Raw genomic sequence first — 18,446 nt, forward strand, 5'->3', positions numbered from 1 at the left:
GTCTGCTTGTTTTTTCACTTAGTGTAATGTTTTCAGGCTTCATTCAAGTTGTAGCTTGTGTCAGTCCTTCGTTCCTTTTTATGGTCGAATAATATTCCATTGTATATATAGAGCATATTTTGTGTATCAGTTTTTCCATTGATGGGGTATTTGGGTTGTTTACATCTTTGGGCTACTGTGAATAATACTATTGTGGACGTAGGTGGCGAGTTTATTTGTGTGAGAACCATGTTTTCAGTTCTTCTGGGCTCACACCTGAAAGTGGCATGGCTGTGTCATATGGCAATTCCATGTTAAACCTTCTGCCCACGCGTTTTCCACAGTGGCTGCACCAGTTTGCATCCTGGCACCCATGTCTGAGGGCTCATGGCTTGAGTTTTATTTGATGGTGAGTTTGAATGATGATCCTGTTGTCATTGTCATGGTTCTTTTTAAATGCAGGGCCATTCAAGAGACCCAAATGAAGTATTTATCGGAGTGGGACCAGTGGAAACAGTACAGCAGCAAGTCGTGGAAGAGGTTCTCGGAGAAGGCTCGTGAGGTGACCAGGCATCTGGAGCTGTGGAGGGAGGACATTCGCAGCATAGAAGGTAGCACAGCCTGCACTGTGCTGTCCCTGGGCTGACGCCTCTGGACGTGGGGACTGCGCAGTCTCATTTCCCCCGAGCACTAGCTGAGATCGACCATTTCTTTTGTTGGTGAAATTGAGCAGCAGCCCACACTTAGGCTTAGCAGAACCTGTGTCTTTGTCACCAGGAAAAGTCAGATTGTTCCTGTGCTTGGTATTGTTGTCTTGGAACCATGACATTTATATAGTTTTCAGTTTTTAGACCCTGCCAATAGATCTTATTTATTAAATTGTTAACAAAGATATTTCTATGTTATTCCATTACAGCTCTGTTTTTAATATTGTAATTAAACCTCTGCTTATATTTCATATATTATGTTATTATATATTTCCTTACATACAACATTATTATGAGCTGGGGTCACAGCTCACATCAGACTGCATCAGACTGTCAAAGGTGCCCATGGCTATGAAAATACTGAGAATCTCTGTTTTCCCATAATGGCATGAATTTGGGATACAGAATTGGTCAGCTCGGGCTGCCACAACTAAGCACCATCGTCTGGGTGGCCTAGGAAATAGATTTGGGGGCTGCGGGTGTAGCTCTGTGGTAAAGTGCTTGCTTAGACTGCCTGAGGCCCTGGGTTTGATCCCCAGTGCTGCAAACAGGGAAAGAAAGGGAGAGGAGGAACACAGGGCCTCTGTGAGTCCTCTTATGAGGACACTAACCCCATCATGGGGACCCTGTCCTCATGACCCCGTCTACCTAATCAGCTCCCCAAGTCCCCTCTCCGAATGCCATCACATTTGGGGTTATGGCTTCAACAGAGCTGGGGGGGAAGGGCTTTCAGTCCACAGAAATTGGAAGTTGTGTGAAATTATAGAAATAGAAATATTAAATATTTGGGAGATACAACAGAGTCAGTGGGGAGATACCTCCTAGAATTACACATTTTCTCCTGTAAAGCAAAAAAAGTTTATAAGCACTGCCTCAAAATTGCTAAAATTGAAATGATTTGTAAAGTTTTTAAGTAATGTGGCGTGATAAGTGGAAGAAATTATTATCTTCATTAATACTATTTAAAAATATAAACTACCACCAGTAATCTGTTCAATCCACTAGCTTTTTAGTGTTTTATATGCAGAATGTAAAAAAATTTCTAAGGATTTCACAGGCTCACTTAAAACTTTAACCACACACCCATACTTTTCGGTATGAAATTTAAGCATAGCGTGTTTGGAGTAAAGTAATAAACATTAATAATCTTCATTATACATCTACGAACCAGCCATTGTGTCAAGAGTTTTACTCCTACGATCTTAGTCTTCACAATAACCTTTTATATAGATGTGTATTGTTTGCCTGGCTGAGCGAAGTTATTTGTCCAAATTCACTTACCCAAAATGAACCCAGGCAGTCAAGCTTCCTGGCCAAAGTTTTGGTCACTGCCCAGCATCCTCTCTGGTTAATTGGCAGCTTTCTGGAGATTTTCATCAGAAAATGGTCTGTACGGTAGAGGATAGGTTCTCCCTGGGCAACAGAGACTTTGATTTCCTCTTTTGTTATTCTACCTCTGTGATTTCTTGGCAAGATGGTTAGTCTTCTGGCAGGAAGTAAAGGTGTGATAATCAAGTTCACTGTCTCTGGAAGGGTTGTGGAGTGTTAGAGGCAAAGATTGTGGGTATCTTCATCTTCAGAAGATCAATTCTTTGCCCTGCCAGGAACAAGTACCACTTAGAATGCTTTCTGACTGTCCTCAGCAATTTTACCATTACCCGGTAGAAGGCTGGTTTTCTATTTGAAAATCAATGTAATTTACCACATGATCAGAATAAAGGAGAAAAACTGCTCATCCGACAAGAGGCAGAAAAAGCATCAATAAACTATAGTTCTCATTCTTAGCCAACAAGAAATAGGTGGGACCTTTCTTGATTTAATCTTTAAAATCCATAAAAATTCTGTACCAAACATATTTAATAGAAATATTGAAAACTTTTCCTCTGAGATCGAGAATGAGGAAAAGATGTTAACATCACAGATTCTACTCAGCGTCATCCTGGAAGTCTTGGCCAGTACAGTATGATGAGGTAAAAAGGGACAAGAATTGGAAAGCAAGAAATAAAATGTCCTCTCTTTTGGAGATGACATGGTAAGTATGTAAGAAATAAAAAGATGAAATATTAGAGTTATTTCTATAACAGTGACAAATGTAAAAAAATGAAAATTTCATAATATAATTTATAATATAATTTTAAAAATCACATACCAAGAATTTACCTAAAGGAAAATATATAACAATTACGCACAGAAAACTAAAATATTATTGATGCAAAAGAAGACCTAAATATATCATGTTCATGGCTTGGAAGACTATTATATAGATGTCACTTCTCAAATTGACCTATAATCCCAATCAGAGAGATGTATAGTAACGTATATCAAATCTTGTTATAAATATGCAATAATCATAACAGTTTAGTGTTGGTGTAAGGAGAGACAAGTAGACCCAGGGAACAGGATCTCAATTATGAATACATACATATATTTTTTTCCTGATAAAGGGGAGGAGGGGAGGATGGAAATCAATGAATGGTGTTGAGACAGTTGAATATTTATATGGAAATTAATATATATGGAGCCCCCAGGACCATTCTCAATTGATTAGTTCAGAATTGATTGTGGATCTACATATGAAATGTTAAACCATTAGCAAATAGAGCTTTATAGCCAACAGTAGAAAAAAAATGTTTCAGCTTTCTATGGCTGAATGTACAGTGTGTAGTAGGTAAATACTCCTGGTCAGTGATGTCCAAATTTCTTTTTTCTAGGGAAATTTGGCACTGGGATCCAGTCCTATTTCTCCTTCTTGAGGTTCCTGGTGTTGCTGAATTTGGTGATATTTCTGATCATCTTTGTGTTGGTTTTGCTCCCAGTTTTGCTCACCAGCTACAAATTCACCAACAGCACCTTTGTGCTCATTCCACTGAAAGACATGGGTACGTTTATGGCCTTGTTTACTTGCTGCATGTTCTTTTCACTCTGTTCCTCACTACAATGCTTTCTTTGCTAAGCATCTTCGTTCTAAGTGTCAGGTTACTGTATTAGTCAGGATGAGCTAGGTTATGCTGCAGAAATGAATGATCCCACAACCCTCAGTGTCTAATAACTGCAAAGGTTTATTTGTTACTCCCGGTCCATATTCATCATGAGCTAGTGGTCTTCACTCTGGAGCCAAAGCTTGTGGGGCAGCCGCTAGCTGGACTCTTGATAGTCATTGTGACCTGCACAAAAAAGAACCATGGCCAGTGTGTGCTGCCTTCTGACCCTTCTGCCTAGAGGTGACACACAGCCCTATTTCTGCCACATCTTGTTAGCCAAAGCAAGATACTTGGCCACTCTTGTGTTCATTCATTTGGGAGGAGCAAACATAACAGTCTACCCTGTAACTTCATTTTGAGGTTTTTTTCACTGACAAGGATGAAGTTCAAAGCTACTTATTCAACACCAGTCACATGCTGGATACTATGGCAAGTGCTGGATGTGTTTTCTTACTGAATTCTCAACACAGGTCAGGTGTTTTGGGGATCCTCTTTGCTAGCCAGGAAGAGTTTCAGTCATTCTACAGACATCTGTTGAGTACCTCTGAATCCCAGGCTAGGAGTTCACCAGATTTGGCCCATGCTTCATCGTCTACTGACCTCTAGGCTGCAGCAGAGTAAGAGGAAGGGTGGCAGGGATCTCAGTCCATCTTCCTGGTTGCTCTCAGATGAGAACGGTTGTCTCTCTCTGCTTTGTCTGCATTACTGCTTTACTACATCATTACACTACAAATGTGCAACCATTTGAACACTTTATATAAACTTAAGTGACACTGTCCTTCATCTGCCACTTGATGTCACTTGCTTTTCAAGGACAAGAAATGACTCATTCGCTTTTTAATTCCCAACATCTATCTGGTACATAGTGACAAAGAAATGTTTGTTGAATAAATAAACGAATAGAATTATAAAATAGCAGAACTAGAATTTGCCTTGGGGCAACTGATTCAACTGTCTGTCTATCTATTTATTTTTTAATTTATTTTGGAGACAGGGTCTCGCTATGTAGTTCAGACTGGCTTTGAACTCACTATGTAGCCCAGGCTGGCCTCAAACTCCTGGTGATCCTCCTACCTCAGCCTCCCAAGTGCTGGCATTACAGGTGTGCACCACCACAGCTGGCTTCAATGCTTTATTTAAATAGGGAAATAAAAGCCCAAAGGAGGGGAATAGGTTAGGTTATTTTACTCACTTTATCAATTCCCTGGAATTGTGACTTTACAGTGACTCCCACTGTGGACGGAGGATACTTCCTGTCCCATTGACATTGAGCTTGGCTATGTGGCTTGTTTTGTCCGGTGAAGTGTTTGTGTGAAATGCCTGTTTGTGATTGGCTCATCTGTTGTGCCCCTGTGTCCGCCATGAGAAGAGTGTGGCCTAGGTGACCACTGCCCATGCAGCCTAGACCAGACTGAGACCGTGTGGGACAGACCTGCGTCCAGTTGGAATCCCAGGCTCTCTCATGGCTCAGACTGATCAAGCTTCAGGCCCAGGAGTGAGAAAATAGCGTCTGGTCTTTTCAGTCCCTGAGGCTTGGAGATTGTTTGTTGCACAGTAGTAGCTGACTGATAAAGATCAAAAGTCAGTAATCCAAGATTAAAGTAGCATCACTAAAGTTAGTGTTTAAATTTTTTTAAATAGTTATACATATGTAAACATGTATTTCTAAATGAAATTCAGTGGTTATTTGCACACATGTAGAGATCCATCTATATTAAAAGTGGGATAATAAGCCAGGTGTGTAGTGCATGCTTGTAATTCCAGCATTCTGGGAGGCTGAGGCAAGTGGATCACAATTTGAGCCCAGCTTGGGCAACTTAGAAACTTCACAAGATCTCGTCTCAAAATAAAAAATTTAAAAATGGGACAATAACAATTAGTACAACAATCACAGACCTCAAATCGTATGCAAACATGAACCCTAAGGCACATATACAAGCCAAAAATAAGGCCCCACCCACAAAATGTACAGAGAGGATACATATCCCCAAGTGCTCAGGGAGAATAGTGAAGGAAATACCTCGGTACTTAAACACACTGGGGCTTAGAAATAGAAAAATAGAAAATCACAAATACACAGACACTTCCATGTACAAATATGCAAATATATGAGACATATTTAAATGAATATAGTTGTATGCCTATATACAAAACTGTGAGACAAGTTACAGAAACTATTAGACTGTTTCCAACAGATGTCTTACTGTGTTTCTTGCAGATATGCAATGTACAATACATCCAGTAAGCACTTCTGGACTCATCTACTTTTACAGTTATATCATAGACCTGCTTTCTGGCAGTGTAAGTATTTAATCTAATTCTTTGTTTGGACCTGCAAAATACTGAAAGTTGGTTCGTTTAAAGATCAGTGCCATGAGTGTCTGCAGTGAGAGCTAAACGCAAGTGCTGACATGCGAACCAGGAAAACCAAAAAGATTGGCGCTTACTCATCAGCAAGGAGAAGGCTGCCCCTCTCCTCCCACAGGCATGTGCAGGAAACAGGCTTTGCCGCCTTCCGCCATGGGGCTTTGCCTGGTCCCTGCCAACTGCATATTGGCGTGCAACACAATACCGAGGGTCCCACAGAAAGAAGTGTCAGTGAGGATGAGCTAGGACAGAATTAGTGTCCTTCTCTCTCTTACTGAAAACCCTAGGCCACATGGATGAAGACTGGCTCCTCTAGGCAGAGATTACACATGGAGACCCCCGTGATGCACAGAGTCATCGTACACGTGCTCACATATGTATGCCCGTGCTCATGTGCACACCACACATGTACCTAGACATATACAGGTTCCTTGAAATCCTTCCCAGATCTGCTAATCTCAGGTTAACACCCTCTGCTTCAAAGTGGAATAATTGTTATTCTTACAGTTATTCTAAATGGTTTTTTAATCTTCATCTAAAAATAGTTCTGTGTAGGCTGGGGATTTAGCTCAGCAGTGCTGCACCTGCCTTGAAAGTGCAAGGTCCTGAGTTTGATCCCCGGTACCAAAAAAATAAAAATAAAAATAAAAATAGTTCTGTGTGTGTGCACTTTTTTTTTTTTCCATTCTGGGGATGGAACTTGGCATTTGCACTGAACTATATTCCCAATCCTTTTATTTATTTTGAGACAGGGTCTTGTTAAGTTGCTAAATTGACTAGGCTGGAATCAAATTTGTGATCCTTCCAGAGTTCTGGGATTACAATGGGTGCCTGCCTCTCTGTGTGTTTTTTAATCCTCTTTTTTTCCCCCAGAAAATAATAGATTACAGTTACGAAAACCTACCGTCACTACAGTCCCATAAAAATTTACCAACTTGAGCACTATTATATTGTGGTCCAGGGCATTGTTTATGGTGGGTGCTGTCCTCTGCATTCCAGGAGGCTGAGCAGCATCCCTGGTCCCTACAGTCTGGATGCCAGTAGTAGGCCCCCCAGTTAAGACTTCGAAAAATGTCTTCAGACAGTGCCAAATGTTCCCCGGGGGATAAAAGTGCCCCTGGTTGAGAACTACCACTCTAGCTATTTCATACATACATGTGAACACTGGGCATATCTAATCTGAAAATCTAGAATCTGATTTGGGAGCATTTTGGATTTTCACATTAGGGCTGCTTGACTGGTGAAGTCTATGCAAATATTTCGAATTCTGAAAAACTCTGAATTCGGAAATTTTTCTGGTCTCGATTTCACATAAGTGGTATTCAACCTGTATATAAGACTACATTTCTGAAAGTTACTAATATAACATAGCATGCTATTGAACTTAGATTTTTCTGATAGATAAGTAGAAAGCCTTGAATTTGTCCACTGCATTTGATTTTGAAAAAGTATTTTTATATCTCTAAGCTCATATTTTCTTCAGAACAACTCAGAGGAATTGTTGGTGTGCAAATAAGAAAATGGAAGTTATGCAAAAGTCAGTGGCTCACCCAAGGTCTCACTGAAAGCAGATGGGGTTTTTATTCATGCTATAATGTGTGACCAGAATCCCTTCCTTTTTAAGTCTGAGTTATATTTGATTCTATGTGTATTCCACATTTTGTTCAGATTTTGAAGATTTAGCCTTCTTTTCTTCTAAGCATTTTATTGTTTTGGGTTATATATGTAAGTCTTTGATCCATTTTAAGCTAATATTTATATATGTTGTGAGGCTGAAGTTCAACTCATTCTTTTGCATGTGGCCATCTGGTTGTCTGAATATGATTTATTGAAAACAGTATTCTTTCCCTATATTAAATATTAACTGACCATAGATGATACATTGGTTCATTTCTGGACTCTCAGTTCTATACCATCTTTGTATATGTCTATTATTTTGCGAATACATTGTCTTGATTACTGTTGCTTTTATAGTAAATTTTGACTTTGGAACATGTGAGTCGTCCAACTTTGTTCTTTTATACAGTCATTTTGGCTATTCTGGGCCCCTTGAAATTCCAAGAGACTTTAAGATCAGCTTTTCAGTTTCTACAAAGAAGCCAGCTGGGATGGTAAGGACTGTGCTGAATCTGTAGGTCCTTGTGGGGAGTGTGGCCACGGAGCTCCTTATCCATGGACATGGGATATTTTCCTGTTAGTTTTCCAAGTATAAGATTTACACTTCTTGTGTTAAATTTATTCCCAAGTCTTATTATTTTTGATGTGATGGCACATGGAACTATTTCCCTAATTTCAATTTTGGATGATTCACCTGAGTATTTTAATGCTCAGGTATAGCCCGTTTCTCTGGGGCTATTCTGGTATCTAGGGATACAGTGATGAATAGAGTTATTGCTATGTGAGTTTCTTGAGGCAGAAACTACTCTTCTAGTTACCTGCACTGAGCTGACCTCACTAAGTTCATGCCCATGATTTGTTTCAGGGCTTCCTGGAGGAGACCAGTCTCTTTTATGGACATTACACCATTGATGGCATAAAATTTCAGAACTTCACCTATGATCTACCCCTGGCTTATTTGATAAGCACAATTGCCTATCTGGTCCTGAGCCTCCTTTGGATAGTGAAAAGGTAAGTGTATCTTGTCATTGCGTACTCCTTGACTTACTCCTGATGCCTCGAGTCTCTTGGAACTGTGTTGGGTCTGAAACCATTGCCCAAAGGATAAGCCTGGGTGGGCTTAGTGAGGAAAAGGTTTATTGAGTGCATTGGCAACTGAAAAGACCTGGAGGGTACTGAAGTCAGGGTTGGGAGCTGGAGTAGCCCCTGGAGTTCTTCAGTCAATTGTTGTTGAACATGTCTGGCAATTCCACACCCTTCCTCAGCACCCCTTTGAAAGAAATTGAGCTGAAACAGGAGCACCCGAGGCAGGGCTTTATTGGGGGCAGGAGCTGCTGGGCTGTCTCAAACAATGGAGAGAGAGAGAGAGAGAGAGAGAGAGAGAGAGAGAGAGAGAGAGAGAGAGAGACTGACTAACTGGGTGAGGTTTATAAAGGGTTGTGTGGTGGGAGAGCATCATGGGGGTTGAGGATTGATTGTATTCCTGGGGCAGGTAATGGAGTTTAAACTATTGGTGGATGAATAGTGAGGTGGGGTGGCGTGTTCAGTTCTGCTTTCTCAGAGAGGAAATGACCTGTTTCCAAAAAGCGGGGGCCATTTTGAGTAACAGACCTTCCCGCGGCCATTTTGTCTAACACCCTTATCTTTGCTTCGGTGTGTATGTTAATTAGTTATCCATTGGATTGCAAGTGGCAGAAAATCAACTCTTGGTAACTGCAACAAAGGGGAACTGAGTGGAGCATGGAACAAAGGAAAGGAGGAAAATCAGTTACAGAAGGACAGAGAAATAGCTATGGGTTAGGAATAATAGCAAAAGCAAGGGCTCCTATATCTTTGAGTTTCTAGTGTGCTGGCAGCTTTCTTAAGTGGTGAGAAATAAGGCATCTTGAGAAGTTGCCATCAACCCATGACTCCCTGGGTGACAGGTACAGAAATGCTTTGAAGAGACTTGTTCATTCAGGGGCCCAGTCTGGGCCCTTCAGCGGTGGCCATGGGCAGCAGACTGTCTGTGATAAGCCCTGTTGATTTGAGTGCCCAGTCCTCGGGCTCATCATCTATAGCCAGGGGGTTAGGGTCATAGGACAACCTGGAATTTTCCAAGTAGTTTGGTGAGAGAGGGCAGTTTCCAAGAAAAAGAGAGATTTATGGTTTGGACCTGAAATGTACCCCAAAGGCCATGTGCTAAAGGCTCGGTCACCAGCCTGTAGCACTGTTGGGAGGTGGGGCCTAGTGGGGATGTGTCCTGAAGGGAATATGTTCCTGACCCTCTCTCTTTCTGCTTGCTGGCTGCCATGAGGTGAGCAGCTTTCCTCATCATAGTCTACCTCACCCCAGATCCAAAGCAAGGGGGGGGGGGGTGTAAATTTCAGGCCCTGGGCCTCAATAAATCTTTCCTCCTTTTAAATTGATTATCTCAGGGATGTTGTCAGAGCAATGGAAAGTTAATACAGACAGAAACATTAGTTCCTTTAATAACATTGATGAACAACTATCACACAAAGTAAGATGACCCAAACATAGTAAAACTTGTATTTCTGTACCCCACATGAGACTGACTGAATTAAACAGCTTAGGGTGTGAAATCATTTAGGAATGTACACTTTTTGGAAAGCATCTCAAGTGGTTTTGATGTACATTATTTGCTGTGATCCTCTGACAGAATAGGTGGATCACAGTATTCCTTTCCCTTCTACTGTCCTCATCCCTCCCTAGCAAATTCCAAAAATAACCTGTTTCATCTAGAGGCCCGGGTGTGACATTTGATGTTTTTATATCATCAATGCCAGGGTGTATTTTCCATGAATGCAGTTGATTGGATAAAAATTGTGAAATATGCAGGAGTTGCATCTTGCCTGAACAGGTGCTCACTAAACGTTTGTTTCATTTACTATTTCAGTCATTTATTCATGCATTTATCCACTGGTTGAGCAAAGTGTGTTCCAGGCATTGTGCATATAAAAGTGGCAAGATAACCAAGGTGGGAACCTGTCAGCCTCAAGGAATTTATACTATAGTCAGAGTGAGAGGCTCGAAGCAATAAATGGATAAATGAGATGATTTCAGAGTAGGTTCATCACTGTCAAAGTAAAGGGACTGATTTGAAGTAGGGGTTACAACTTTAGATGGGGAGATGAGGAATCCTAGAGATCCTGGAGCTGAAATCTGAAGGATGGTGTATTAATTCTGTTACTGTGACAAAATACATAAGATAGTTTACTTAAAAAGAGGAAAGGTTTATTGGGCTTATGTTGTTAGAGGTTTCAGTTCATGGTCCCTGGGCCCTGTGACTCTGGGGCTGTGGCAGTATAGTAAATCATGGTAGGAGTGCATGGCAGAGGCACTGCTTGCCTCATGGCAGCCAGGAAACAGAGAACAAGAGGAAGAGGCCAGATCCTCAATATCCCTTTCAAGAGCATGCCCCCATTGACCTAACTTCCTTCTACTAGGCCCCACCTTTTTAAGTGTCCATCACATTCCAACGTGCCTTGGCTGGGGACCAAGCCTTCAACCCATGGGCTTTTGAGGGGAGACTCCTGTAGCAGAAGGCAAGGAGCCAGCCATGAGGAGAGTCAGGGGGAGAACCGTACCTGGAGAGAGTAGTGAAAACAGTCAAGTACAAAGCCCCTAAGGCAGAAGCAGGGATTTGTAGGTTTATGGAAAGGCGTGGAAGCTTTTACAGTTATAGCAGAGTGGCTATATGGGAGGAGATTGGACAGAGCTAGATCATGTGGTATCTCACTTTATATTAAAATAGTCTTGGTTTTATTCCAGTTAGGATAGAAATGATTAGATAAACAGAAGTGATTTTCAACAATGAGATACCTGGCTAACTGCCACATACATAGAATGGTCCAAAATTTGATCATGCCAGAATGTGCCATACATACATCTGAGCATCGTCTCAGATTTTAGATGAAGCCAGGTCATGGAGGTGTATTTTGCTGTTGCTGATACCAGAAGGATTCTTGTGTTTTGGGGCCAGGTCAGTGGAAGGGTTTAAAGTCAACCTGATTCGGAGTGAGGAGCACTTCCAGAGTTACTGCAACAAGATCTTTGCTGGCTGGGACTTCTGCATTACCAGCCGCAGCATGGCTGACCTGAAGCACAGCAGCTTGCGGTACGAGCTCCGAGTGAGTGCAGCTGGGTTTTCCTGTGGGGTTCTCCCAGCCGGGTCATGCTTCGGGAAGCCAGGTACACAGCTTGTGCAGGCTTGCTTGTGCTCAGCAAGCATCTCCTATGTTGTTTTTAAGACCTTTGTGGGGTTTATTTGAGTTGATGACCTTGAACCCAAGGTGGGGACACAGGTGGATGGGAGAAGATAGTGTCTTTTCTCCACCTGGTTCTGTCTTGCACTGTCATGTTCTCACTTGATAAGAACTGTCATAGACATTGCTTGTACTGGAGAAATTGGACTAAAGAGGGAATGCTATTATACGATAAAGTGGAAAGAACATAAAAAAGTACAAGAAAATCTCTAAATTAATAAGGAGGAAAGGAGTAATAAGTAGCATCTTGGTCAGCACCCCCCCCCCCGAAAAAAAGGAAGAAGGGGACAGGAACAAGTAAATGGAAAGCTTAATAAGGTAAGAGGGGGCGGAATCAAATAAATGTGCTGTTTCTTGCACTGAATATGAACAGATCATATCTCCCCATGAAAAAGCAGAGACTACCAGCTGGGGTTAAAAAATAACATCTCCTTACATGCTGTTTCAAGAAACTATCTATTTGTATGAATAAATCAATGCTTTAGTGCCCTTAGTAGACATAAAAACTGTTGGGCTTAGTGTGGGAAGGTGTCTTGGGTGACAGGAATATTTAAAGGAGGTCTTAAAGATGGATGCGGAGGGTAGCATAGGTTTTATCCCTCAAAACTCCATTTCAGTGCTCACAAATGTATTTTCTTTGATCCTCAGGCAGATCTGGAAGAAGAGAGAATACGGCAGAAAATAGCACAAAGGACCTCAGAGGAAACAATACGGATTTATTCTCTGAGACTGTTTTTGAACTGCATTGTTTTAGCTGTTTTAGCTGCATGCTTTTATGCAATCTATTTAGCAACCACCTTCTCACAAGGACACATGAAAAAAGTAAGTATGCCTTGACAGCAAATTCAACTTGGACTCTGGTTGGTTGTTATGTTAAATGTATTGTAAAATAGAGTGATAATAGATATTGTCATCATTTTTGAATATATGTGGGGGTATAAGTTTGACTGATATGACAGAACTAAAAATCAGAGGTGATCAAATTTCCACTTTTAAGAGAAATTTTAGAAAGCTTTTGAAATATGTATTCTTACTGGAATGTACAATATTCAAATTGAGGCTAGACTGCATTTTTATCCCTGACTCCTCTACTTTCTAGCCAATGTCTTAGTTTACCTAAAATAGCAGTGATTTTAAAAATCCAAGTTAATCTAGTGGGTTTGTTTCATGAATTTAATCATCAGGGCCCAGGTTCCATCTGTCTTGTGGCTCTGCCACTCATAGGGTGTGGCTCTTCTCTGTGTGGTACAAAATAGCTCACTGCCACATCTACATTCTAGCCAAAGGGAAGATGAAAGGTTTGAGTAGAACACCTCTCCTCCCTTTAAAGAACATGACCTGTACTTAAAACTTCTACTCATCTCCCCTTGGCCAGAATTTAGTTACACGACTCTACCTTCCTACAAGAAGGCTAAGACTTTTTTTTTTTTTTTTGGTACCCATCCTTATGCTTGTGCAGCAGGTGGCGAAACCACTGAGCTAAATCCCCGGCCCCTAAGAAATTTTTTTATCCTAGCTATATCATAGCTGCGTGACCTGTTACTTTGAAAGAAGGAGAGAAAAGCTATTACAAATCATCACCAGTACATCCTTGAAAGTAATTTTCTCATTCATACATGGGAATGTGTGGGATTTTTTTTAATGCTTTGCCTTAAGAGTTCATTTTTCTTTCAGCAAGATTCTAGGTATCTGTTTGCTCATGTAAGGAAGGAAATGGCTTTATGTTTATAGGCTATGTTGAATGACAAACATATTTTGTTTGCCAAATATGCATTGTTGAATTCTTTTTTCAGTTCAGTTTGTGTTGCCATTTCCCTAGGAAATTGACAAGATGGTTTTTGGAGAGAACCTGTTGATACTGTACCTCCCGTCCATTGTGATCACATTGGCCAATTTTATCACCCCGATCATCTTTGCCAAGATCATCCACTATGAGGATTACTCGCCAGGCTTTGAGATCCGGCTGACAATTCTTAGGTGAGGCCTAACTGCAGATCACCACCTGCCCATGGCCCAAGTCATTGCTAATCAGTTGTGCGCATTTTCCTGCTCGGTTGAGACTCCTCCTTCACCATTGGAGAAGGAATCAGAATTTGTACATGCAGTGTAATCTCTTTGACTTCAGAGTCCTCTCGTGCATGTCACACTTTTAGTTCCTGTAGTAGCTAAGGCTAGGGTTGGATTCTAGGAGGAGGTGTTGCTGTGAAGATGTCAGAATTGACAGGTGTAAGGTGGAGCCCAGTGAGTTCATACAAATGAGTGAAGAGGGCCAGGAGTGGGCTATGTGGAATGGGAGAATTTTCACTGTGCTTCTCCAGTACCTGAGATTGTGTTTCCACCTGAGATACAAAAAAACCAAAAAACTTTGTGTTTCAGAAATGTTCAAACAGAATGAATGATCTGGTGAATCTTCACGTGTTCATCATTTGATTTCAACCATTCCAAACATAACCCCCCCCCCCCTTTGATAATAGGGATTGAATACAGGGCCTTGGCACTGAGCTGCACCATAGCTTGTTAAATTTTTTTTTAAATTTTAAAACGGTCTTGCTAAGTCACTAAGTTGCCCGGGCTGGGCTCAAACTTGCCATCCTCCTGCCTCAGCCTGCCAGGTGTGAACCACCGTATCTGGCTTGCCCATCTTGTTTCATCCATTCCTCTCACTTCTGCTAGATTATTTTAAGCAAATCCCAGACAACATGTCATTTCTCCCGTCACCCTCTTTCCAGGTAACGAGGACTTGTTTTAACATGAACATATGACACCTCCTGAGGTGGCGTCAGTCTCCCTGATAGAGTGGCAGATGGCTTGTTCAAATTGGGATCCACATGAGGTCCACATGCTGCATTGGTGTGTTACAAAAGCCCCTTTTATTCTTTCTTTTTCCATGTTAAAATTCTGGGTTTTTCTTTAGCATATTGCATTTACTTTATCATCTACAGGCTGTCCTGTTTTCCCTTTTTACTTATTAATGCACATTGGCAGTACCTAATGGTTGCATTCCTCCAGGGGAGCTGGCATGTGGATATAACACATCTGCATTCTTCTTTCATCCCGTTTCCTCACCTCCCTCCCACCTCCTCCCTCCGTTTGTTTTTTAAAGAATTCCTTCTTTCCCTTTTGTTAGGTCACTGTAGCAGTAACTGGGTCCTTTGTTCTGTAGCATGTCCCCTATTCTGGACTCAGTCTGTTGTTTGTTCATGGTGTGTTTGTTTTATCTGTAGCCACAGTCACTGTAAACTACCATGTGGATTCAGAGTTCTGGTTAGGTTCCATTTCAGTTTTTTGCTGTGGAAACCTCGTCAGTAGTGCGCTGTGTTCCCACCTGTTGTCCCCCCGTCAGGAGGCACACTGTGTCAGGTGGTGTGTGCGTAGGAAGGAGAAAAGTGCGCAGATTGCATTGTCACAGCATTAAGAATCCCAGCTTTCTGATCCTTTCTGCTTTCAAAAAAACTAAAACATGAAGTGTAATTGAAGACGATGGTGAAAGTTTAAACAGTTTATCACAGTACATGACACATGATCATTGCTCCCTCATAGTACTCCCCTGCTTCAAATACACTGATCCCATTGTTCCCCCCTCCGGAAGTCCTCGTTTGTGAGTGTCCTCAGTTGCTCTGTCGTGGCTATCTCAGTGTCTTGAATAGATTCAAAATGTTTACCTGTTATGGTCACTTTTGACTGGGGAAGAGCCAGAAGTTGCACCAGGCCATACACTGTGATGAATAAGGTGGATGAGGACACACTGAAGTCTTTACAAGGCTGCCTTTCTATTGGATGGCACATGGCAGCAGTGTTCACAGTATTTTTGGTCATACTTCGTAAAGACATTGATGAAAGAGGAAAGACTTCCAAAACTGCTTCAGAAAGTTGCAAGAATGATGGGATAAGTGTGTTCAAAATGGGGGGAGGGCTATTTTGAGAAGGATTAATGGTGATGTCTTTTATAAAATTTTAAAAATGTAAACATTCACCATAAATTTTGATACGTAACCTAAAATTATTATTTTAATCTTTGTTGTTGTTGTTGTTTTGAGACAGTGTCTTCCTGTGTAGTTCAGGCTGGACTTGAACTTGTGCAGTCCTCCTGCCTCAGCCTCCTGAGTGCTGGGATTACAGGTGTGCCTCACCACACCTGGCAATTTAATCATTTGGAAGTGCATTTCAGTGGCATTGAGGTCATTATCACTGATATGCAACCATCACCACCATTGTCTCCAGGACTGTCTCATCGTCCTTAACGGAAGCTCTAGGTGCTGGGAGGGGCTGGCCAGCACTGACAGCTTCCTCTCCTTCTCCCTTTTCCTCTCTTCCCTGAAGGTGCGTATTTATGCGGCTGGCCACCATCTGTGTGCTGGTATTCACGTTGGGCTCCGAGATCACATCCTGTGATGACAACACATGTGAACTCTGTGGCTACAACCAGAAGCTCTACCCGGTAAGCCGCTGGGGTGGAGGGGCGCATCTGGTGACAGTGTCGTGGTCAAGACAGCGTGGGATTCTCACTGGCACCTCTTTCTTTTTTTTTTTGGTACCGACGATCGAACTCGGGACCTTGCACTTACGAGGCAGGCACCAGAACCACTGAGCTAAATCCCCGGCCCACTGGGAGCTCTTTCTAGCTCTAGCTAGGAGGTGGGCCTCAGCCTGAATGCTGGTCTGTGCTGGAGCTCAGGCAGCAGATGCAGAGATGGCAAGGGCATAGGAAGGGATCTAGGAGCCTGGCTTCCTTTGCCCAAAAGGAAGGGTCTTGTTGCCTCTCACCCTCTTTGGTTTCAGTGCTGGGAGACCCAGGTTGGGCAGGAAATGTACAAGCTGATGATCTTCGACTTCATCATCATCTTGGCTGTGACGCTCTTTGTGGATTTCCCCAGAAAGTAAGTATAGGGTTCTCCCTCTCACTTCCCAGCTCCCGACTGGGGGCTCCTATCACTGCCACCCCCAGCAAGTGCTAGGGGATTCCTCAGGCCCCAGGAAAGCACGCTAACCAGCGAGCCACTGACGCCCCCTCTGAAGATGGTATGACGAGCAGAACGGTGCTGCTTCCCATGAAGCTGCCATCTGCACAGCCATGCCCTGTCGGTGTGGACCACCAGGCTGCAGTGGAGGCTGTTTCCTGGTCTGGGTTCAAGCCCCAGCACTGCCCCTCGCTAGTCCTGTGACCTTAGGCAAGCTGCGTAGCTCATGCTCGTATGACCCATCTTGCAGCTTTGTGAGAATTAAATGAGCTACTACAGATAAAAGCACTAAGAACATTCCATGGTGCACAACTCAACAACACACTGACTGTTCCCATCTCGACTGTCGTGACTGTGTTGTTTAGATATTCTCCCATCTCCTTGACTGTTTTTACGCACACATGCAGATAATCCAGGCATAGGCCTGGATTTAATATTATTAATGTTAAAAACAAACATCAAAAAAGAAACAAAAAATACACATATGTGATATGAATAGGTGCTATTTAAAATTTTCAAATCTGTAGAATTTAAACAAATGTACAAGTCTGGATATTGGTGGGAGTTCTCTTCATTACAGTGCCCCCTGACTGTCTAGTCCCATGCCATTCCTCAGAGGTAAGCAGTGCTGACACTTTGGGACAGTTCATACCATCTTTCAATACTGTATAAAAATGCACTCCGGGAGGCTGAGGCAGGAGGATTACAAGTTCCAGCCCAGCCCAGGTAACTTCTGAAACTTGGGGATGTAGCTCTGTGAAGGCCCTGGGTTGAATCACCAGTACTGCAAAACAAACAAAAACTATATACACACACATCTACACAAGTACACATGTAAGTAGACACACTGTCTTGTTAGACGTGTTCTTTGCCTTCAGTGGGATCATGGTACATCCATTGTGGTTGCAAGCTCTATTCTGTGTGGATGCACAGTACTTTTTGTGCCTAGTGGCAAACCAATATACAGAGACCTCCGGCATCATTTATGGTCATCACCACTCTGAAGTGGGTTATATTATAACCCCCCTCCCCGTTCCCCAGATGAGAAAAACAGGGCTCAGAGAAATCAAAGAGCTTATAGATTTGGATGTCACGTTGTGGATCTGAGGCTCAAATCCTGGTCTTAAGGATTCCAGAGTCCACTATATTCTGTGTAAGACTATAAACAGGACTAACCAGTTTCCCTGGATATGGCCTTACATGGTGGGGAAGTTCTGCAGCCTTGGCAGACATCTGTAACCAGGTAAGAATGGTCTGGTTTGTTTTCAGGCTCCTGGTGACCTACTGCTCCTCCTGGAAGCTGATCCAGTGCTGGGGACAACAGGAGTTTGCCATCCCAGATAACGTGCTGGGGATAGTGTATGGGCAAACCATTTGCTGGATCGGAGCCTTTTTCTCACCCCTGCTCCCGGCAATTGCGACCTTGAAGTTCATTATCATCTTTTATGTGAAGGAGGTAAGCAGAGGGGAGAGTGGGAGCACATCCCTGGACCCCCCTTCTCCCGAGACAGTCATGTGTCAGAGCCCCTCCCACCTCCATGAGGTCCCTCAAATGACGTCCCTCATTTAACA

General features: G+C 42.4%; 1 protein-coding gene across 3 annotated transcripts in view; it reads left to right on the plus strand.

The window, feature by feature from the left end:
• Nucleotides 1–18,446, plus strand: part of Tmc7 (transmembrane channel like 7) — a 44,322-nt gene that overhangs the window by 16,908 nt on the left and 8,968 nt on the right. For all 3 annotated transcript variants that reach the window (XM_004855803.3, XM_087209165.1, XM_021237351.2), the window contains exons 3-12: nt 442–590; nt 3,398–3,565; nt 5,886–5,968; nt 8,517–8,662; nt 11,634–11,781; nt 12,565–12,738; nt 13,736–13,893; nt 16,237–16,354; nt 16,696–16,793; nt 18,144–18,330. In XM_004855803.3, the coding sequence (XP_004855860.2) occupies nt 442–590; nt 3,398–3,565; nt 5,886–5,968; nt 8,517–8,662; nt 11,634–11,781; nt 12,565–12,738; nt 13,736–13,893; nt 16,237–16,354; nt 16,696–16,793; nt 18,144–18,330 (1,429 nt within the window). The remainder of the gene's footprint in view (nt 1–441; nt 591–3,397; nt 3,566–5,885; nt 5,969–8,516; nt 8,663–11,633; nt 11,782–12,564; nt 12,739–13,735; nt 13,894–16,236; nt 16,355–16,695; nt 16,794–18,143; nt 18,331–18,446) is intronic.

This window comes from Heterocephalus glaber, unplaced genomic scaffold (genome assembly GCF_053883595.1).
Source record: "Heterocephalus glaber isolate CG9 unplaced genomic scaffold, H.glaber_assembly_v1.0 deba00000943, whole genome shotgun sequence".
Taxonomy (NCBI): Eukaryota; Metazoa; Chordata; class Mammalia; order Rodentia; family Bathyergidae; genus Heterocephalus; species Heterocephalus glaber.